The sequence below is a fragment of the Lycium ferocissimum genome, unplaced genomic scaffold (assembly GCF_029784015.1).
Source record: "Lycium ferocissimum isolate CSIRO_LF1 unplaced genomic scaffold, AGI_CSIRO_Lferr_CH_V1 ctg5105, whole genome shotgun sequence".
Lineage (NCBI taxonomy): Eukaryota > Viridiplantae > Streptophyta > Magnoliopsida > Solanales > Solanaceae > Lycium > Lycium ferocissimum.
This window is the reverse complement of record NW_026725868.1, coordinates 56,139-63,396: the sequence shown is the minus strand read 5'-3', so window position 1 is coordinate 63,396 and position 7,258 is coordinate 56,139. Positions and strand designations below refer to the sequence as shown.

At 40.2% G+C, this 7,258-nt stretch overlaps 1 protein-coding gene and 1 pseudogene across 1 annotated transcript; both read right to left on the bottom strand.

The window, feature by feature from the left end:
• Positions 1-1,907: 1,907 nt before the first annotated feature.
• Positions 1,908-2,748, bottom strand: LOC132044717 (probable protein phosphatase 2C 55; annotated as a pseudogene).
• Positions 2,749-4,189: 1,441 nt separating this feature from the next.
• LOC132044716 (pentatricopeptide repeat-containing protein At5g15010, mitochondrial) lies at positions 4,190-6,944 on the bottom strand. Its single transcript, XM_059435221.1, has one exon. It carries the CDS (start codon positions 6,736-6,738, stop codon positions 4,903-4,905), a length of 1,836 nt encoding a protein of 611 aa, XP_059291204.1. The 5' UTR covers positions 6,739-6,944; the 3' UTR covers positions 4,190-4,902.
• Positions 6,945-7,258: the final 314 nt, after the last annotated feature.

Sequence of the window (7,258 nt, the reverse complement as noted above, 5' to 3'; positions counted from 1 at the left end):
CCTCGGGAACTACGCCACCCATACCCCACAAGTCATAAATACCAGGATAAAACTATGAGAAGGGTATTTTGAGGAAAACAAGTCCAAAAACTTAAAATGACCTAGCACGTCATTACATCAGATACCACTTATAGACGTTCCTCCTCGAAAGAGAAAATACTTGAATTCTTGATAAGTTGGGGATATTGGGTCCGCATATTCAACTCGGTCTCCCAAGTAGCCTCCTCAACCGGACGGTGCCGCCATTGAACTTTCACTAAAGCAATTTCCTTCGACCTCAACTTCCGAACCTGCCTATTCAAAATGGCTACCCGCTCTTCCTCAAAAGCCAAGTTCTGATCAAGTAACACTGAATCCCATTGAATCACATGAGAACCATCTGAATGACTTCTTCAAGATCAAGATGTGAAATACTAGATGAACACCCGATAAACCAGAAGGTAAATCCAACTCATAGGGTACCTCGCCAATACGCTGAACAATATCAAGTGGGCCAATAAACCTCGGGCTCAACTTGTCCTTCTTCTTGAACCTCATCATACCCTTCATGGCCGAAACCTTCAATAGGACCCGCTCTCCAACCATGAACTCTAACTCACGAACCTTCAGATCTGCATAACTCTTTTGCTTACTTTGAGCCATAAGAAGTCTCTCCTGAATCACCTTGACCTTATCCAAGGAATCCCTGAACAAATCACTACCCCACGTCCCAACCTCAAAATCATCAAACTAACCAATCAGAAAGCGATACCTCCTACCATATAGTGCCGCGAACGGTGCCATCTCATACTCAAATGGTAACTATTATTGTAAGAAAACTCCACCAAGGGTAGGAACTGGTCTCAATGACCACCAAAGTCAATCACTCAGGCCCGCGACATATCCTCAAGGATCTGAATAGTCCGCTCGGACGGATCATCTGTCTGAGGGTGAAAAGTTTGTACTAAGTTCCAACCGAGTACCCAACAACTTCTGCATAGACCGCCAGAAATGAGAGTAAATTGTGTGCCCAGATACGAAGTAATCAAAATGGGCACCTCATGCAAACGAACTATCTCACGGATATTGATTTTGACCAACTTCTCAGAAGTGTAAGTAGTCCGTACCAGTATGAAATGTGCAGATTTGATCAACCTGTCCACAATGACCCAAAGCATCAAATTTCACCAAAATCCATGGCAATCCTACCACAAAGTCCATAGCAATCCGCTCCCACTTTCACTCGGGTATGGGCATCCTCTGAATCACACCAGCAGGCTTCTGGTGTTCATACTTCATTGTTGACAATTGAAACACCGAGACATGAACTCCACAATGTCTCTCTTCATCTGACAACACCAATAATGTTACTTCAAGTCAAAATACATCTTTGTAGCCCCGGGTGGATGGAATACCTCACAGTTGTGTGCTTCCATGATCTACTTCATATTAGTTGGAAGTAATACCATGAGTAAATGTAAATCAGGTGACTTTGTACACATCTCTAATTGAAAAGTCGCTTAACTATGTCAATATCACTCATAAAATACATAGCTCCTACAGTAAATAATTTTCCACCAATCAGAAAAGTGATTAAACCTTGAAATCGTCAATTCAATTTTACGCATGCAAATTAGGCCTTTCTAGACATCTCCGACTGAAAGCAAATTTCCTTTCTCCCCTCGATTAGCTAGTCACTTTTATAATAGGGTAAGAGAGGCATCATCAACTTCAGAAATTCAGCACATTATATGTCAGTTTTATATGACGTTACAGCTACTGCAATTTTTTTTTTTTTTTTTTTTGATAACCGCAAAATCCCTGAGGGCCAGCAGCACATGATTTGAATCTCAGTCGCTCATGGGCCGGCCCCTCTGCTCTTCTCCACTTAAATAGCTACTGCAAATTTTTACTACACAAACTTGACTTAATTTATTTATTCTTTTATAAATCAGAGTAATTCCATAAACACTAAGCCAAGTAGGTGTCATCTATACAAGATAGCGCAGCGGCAATTGTAACTTGATTTAGTTAATAAGAACAGAAAATTTGCGGAAACACACACTTCAGAAGAGTCCGCTGAAATTCCAAGCTGCACCTCACGGGCAGAGTCAACAAAGGACAGATCGTGGCAGTGCCAGCATAGAAACATGCAGGTTATTAACTGTGGAAACCCTTGAATCCAAATCCTTTATGTAGATTTGAATTTTCCCTCTTTTTTGCAACAATATATGCAAAATATCCGTAAAGCAACAAGTTATCGCTGATCTTTATTTCTCAAACTCATGTCTTTTAGACAATGATTGAAGCTTCTAATTGCTATAAGAAGTAATAGAGTTCTGCACTGACAAACCAGGTATTGATGCCTTGAGGTCATTTTATTAGAGGAACAGGAAACACTAGGAGAAGTTCTTTAACTGCAAATAGCTATCGCTGCTTCCTGAAAGTTGATGTCTAATGAACCTTGAGTAGGCTCAGATATCAGCAGATCAATGTGATAACCGCAGACCTGAAATGCAGGCCCTGATACTGATGGTATAGAAAATGCATGAGAAAGGGCTTCAAGCCTTCAACTACTAAAAAGTTCTTTCTCTGGTCAACAAGCAAATCTGCCTTTGCTGCTGCTAAAGTAGCAGGCACTACAAGCACATGCAAGTCAGTTAATCCTGCAGACGCCACAGAATAGAAGAACTTCGAATTGCAAAATGACAATCTCTGGAGTCCCCGCCTAAAGCCATAGCCCAATCTAAACATACAATTATTCACCATATTGGCTTATCAACCAAAGCAGATTTTCCTGCACTAGTTTATAGGAGAAAACACAAACCCCACCATGTAATGCAAGAAATCTCATTACTCTCCGTAAATCTATAAACAAGTCGTTTACTATAATTCATGAGAACCCTGAGACCTGCTGGAGAAAAAAGTCAACATTAGAAAGGGGAAAAAACGTGACACAATACTTGCCAACATATATATAGGCGGCGGTATTGTATGTATTTTCACATCTGCAATTGTTGCTATAATCTCATGCAAGGTTACACAAAACCAAAAAGAGCAGCACAATTACCAAAATACAACAACAACATACCCAGTTGAATCCCATAGTGTGGGGTCTGGGGAGGGTTAAGTGTACGCAGACCTTACCCCCACCTTGGAAGGTAGGGAGGCTGTTTCCGAAAGACCCTCGGAAATGATAATATAAAAAGCCAAGCAAGAAACTATTACCTATTCACTAGAACCATCGCCATGGGAAAATCTGTAAACAAGGCAGGGGGTGCGAACTCACCAAGTCTGAACCCATTGTCAAGTGATTGCAATGGTAATTCACACCCTTCTCATTTCTTTTTCAATAACATGGTGCCAGGCTAACTTGCACAACTCGACTTATCAACTGAGTATCTGCATTGGTACTCGCACATAGTGACCATTGTTCACTCCCAAGATAAAGGAGTAGGGAACCAGATAAGAAAGGAAACAGCACCCATCTAAAAGTTGAGATAATGGACATGCCCAAGTTACTGAATCCAGAATGCAATGCCATTTCAACAATAACGAGAACCAACCTAATCTGAACAATGTTTGGCGTAAGCTAGTTTAAATGGTTGTTAAGTGCAATTAGTAATTGGGAACGATGTCGTTTATAAGGGGAAAGGTCCAATTTAACCCCGACGCTTTTTTTGGGACTGAAGAACGCATCCAGTGGCTGAGATTTAAATCCGTAGATTACACAGACGGTTGTGATTTCGTCTTGCTTCCATTACTAAGGGCGCCAACTTTCAGTTGCAGCCAGCATTTTTCACAGGTCTTGTATCCCTTCTCTCTGAAAATTCTCTCCTCTTTCTCATTCCTTTTCTTCTCTCCTCACTCTAATCCTTTTCTACCTCTTCAATCCAGGAATTACAATTAAATGGAAGGAGAGTGATCGAGATCCATTTCAATGTGTTTTCTTTAATTCGTTGAATTGTAATTTGTAGTTGACTGACTTGTAATTTGGATTGAGTCTAGTAATTCAATTTCGCACTGATTCGTCGATAAACCTACAATTCTGTTAAATTGAATAGTGTGAGCATAACAAACAACTATAAAGGGATTATCAAAACCAATAATCACATCCATAAACAACACAAATACGTGACTGGATTCCGTCAAACCCCTAATACAAAGGAGGAAAAACAAAAGAACAAACAATGAGTGAATACACACTGCGTGCAGCGGGCAACGTACCCCTTTCATTTGCCTCAAACTTATATAATTAAACCTTGTAGTTTATATATACACACCAAAACCGCACCATTTTCATAAAAAAGAGTGGGTGTAGTGGTACTCCGCACTCTGACCTACAAACTTGAAATCCTGAATTCAACTATGAGGATGAAAGCCCAACTTCAAAGTTCAAAACAACAGCGAAAAAGGGGGAAAAAACGAACTTTTGGTAGAAAAATAAATGCAGAAGTAAAGAGTTTGAAAGAATCACAGAAAACCCAGGAGAATCCAAGTGTAGTAGCTTATATTACTAGATTTTCTTTCGTAAAATCTTCTGACAATCAAGTAGGAGCAACGACGAGGTCAGCCGTCTCTCTCTCTCTCTACCCGCCCACCACCCCTCTGTTGTTCTCTTGGAAGGTGGCGGTTGGATCTCTCAAACATCCAAGTCCAGTAACTTCGTCTGAACCCTCATACAATTTGCTGTGTCCCGTACAACTTTTGTGGGTCTAGACAAAGGTACATCCAATACAGAAAGGGCACAGCAAACTGAGACATTGTTTTTTAGGTGAGAAGCAACTTGCTGTATCTATAGCAGTGAATTTCCAGTGCATAGTAAATAAACCAATAACATTCTGTTAAACAACCTAAATGAAGAAAAACCTCATGCACCTGTGTACAGTGGCCCGAGCCATAATTTTATAATCAACAATTAATCTACTGATCCCAGAAAGAGAAGCCACCCTCTCTCGTAACTCTTCTAATTTCAGGTTTTTTACGGAAATCCCTTTCTTTATCAGCTTTTTCGAATTTGACCCTCTCTTTGTTCTCCTGACTACATGTTACTTTATTCTCTTGAAAATCACTCCTGCCAGCCACCCAAGCCCGAAGCATTTCATCTATCTTGGGCTCTGGCAGTAAACCTTTTTGCTTCATTTCTTGATAGTATTTGTATGACTCCTCCAGTTTTCCATTCAGAAAGAGTCCATGTATCAGCACTATATATGAACTTCGATCATGGTCCAAACCAATCTTGCTCATCTCATCCCACAACTTGAAAACATTATCAAGTTGGCACCATCGGCAAAACTTCCGGATTAACATTATATAAGTGTCATGAGTTGGAATACAGCCCATTGACTTCATCTTTTGCAAGTGCTCGAATACTTCTTCCCCTGTCCTCACGCTACGAAGTAATGCATGGTAAGTTCGGACAGTAGGATGTATACCGCGTTCAATCATCTCATTGAAGACCTCACGGGCTTCATCTAGCAATCGAGCTTTGCAGAGAGGCATGATCAATGAATTATAAGTAACAGCGTTTGGAGTGAGACCATTCACTTCCATCGTGTTCATCACAATCCTAGCTTGTTTAACCAGCCTGCCTTTTGCAAGAGCATGAATCACAGCATTATATACTTTAACATCGGGTGCAACCCCACACAATTTCATCTCATCGAAAAGCTTAAGCACAACATTGAGTCTGCCAGCCCTCGAATAGCAAGACATGATACTACAATACGAAAAAACATCACAAGGAATCCCTCTCTCCTTCATCAACCTCCAAATCCTCTTTCCCTCACTTAAATCATCAAGGGCAAGACACCATCCATTGAGAATGACATTCAAACTCTTAGTATTCAACGGGAAAACGTTCTTATTGCAAAAAAGCAAGTGCTCCGCGTCTTTTACATTCTTGTACCGACAAAGCGCAGACAAAAGGTCTTGAAATTCTGCAATTCCAACTTCCAATTTAAACCGTTTAAACGCGTAAAACGTACTAATAGCTTTTCCCACATCATGTACAGCACAATATTTCCTTATCATAATCAAGAGTGTCTGAGAATTCACAAGAGACGGTCTATTGTTTCCACCTCTCATTTCATCAATCAATGACCACGCAGTATCAAACTTCCTCATTTTGCCAAGTATAGATATCATAGAATGATATTGACGCACACAATGCACATAACCTGTTTGTTTACTTGCCCAAACGAAGAAAGTGAATGCAACTTCCCAATTATTCCGTACACGAGAAAGAACCACGGTAACTAGATTATGTGTGGGCCTTACACCACATTGCTCAAGTTTGTTATGCACTTGAGCAGCATGGATTCCGGGTTCTTTCAAAATGGCTTCAATGGTTTCAAGATCTTTAGCTGAGGGTCTATCGGAAACAGCCTCTCTACACTCCTCAGACCCCACTTGTGGGATTACACAGGGTATGTTGTTGTTGTTGCTGTTGTTGGTTTCAAGATCTTCTTGGGAAAAATTAGAATATGGTTCTTCATAATTGTCACTACTATCTTCTTGATCATAATCACTTCCATCATTTAAATTGCTTGAGGAAGTAAAATTACAAAACCTGAATCCAGAAATGAAGAAATTAACCCTATTAGACTTTGAGAGAGCACTATGCAGGAAACTCAGACCACTGGTGGACTGAGGAAGACAAATTAGCTTATTTCTTGGCAAATTGGGATAGTGGTAACTGTGAATCCCACGAAGGAAGCAGGAAATTACAAGTCTTCGTGAGTTACTGTATTTCATCATCAAACTGTACGACGAAATTACTCAATGAAATTTTTTTACCTTAAATGACTGCGCACTATGGTGAAGGCTGTGGTACCGCGGAAGCCCATGGCAGGTTGACTCGATTTACCAAAAAACACTCACCCATGTGATGTCCCAAAGCATTTCATTTTCCCCTTTTAAACCGAGACCTATTGACGTTTTCTTGGGGGTTTTCTAGGCGCTTTGGATAATACTAATCTAACCCGTGGCGCTTTGGATAACTTTTTTTTTTTGGGACAGACAAAAAAAAAAATGTGCCACATAAATAGGGTCAGAGAAAAAAAGAGACTTGTTGTTAGGAGTGGCTGAATATTATTTGGGGCCTAAAGTCAAACATCAATAAGTGTCTTAATTTATTTTTTTCACAAAAAAGAGAATAGAAAAAACTTTCTTATATATTTTTTATTTGAAGTCAAACTTTCTGAGGGTACAACAACAACAATATACCCAGAGTAATCTCACAAGTGGCGTCGGGGGAGGGTAAGATGTGCGCAGACCT

Excerpts from the sequence above, each read along its gene's own strand:
- LOC132044716 (XM_059435221.1), bottom strand. The coding sequence starts at position 6,738 with ATGATGAAATACAGTAACTCACGAAGACTTGTAATTTCCTGCTTCCTT.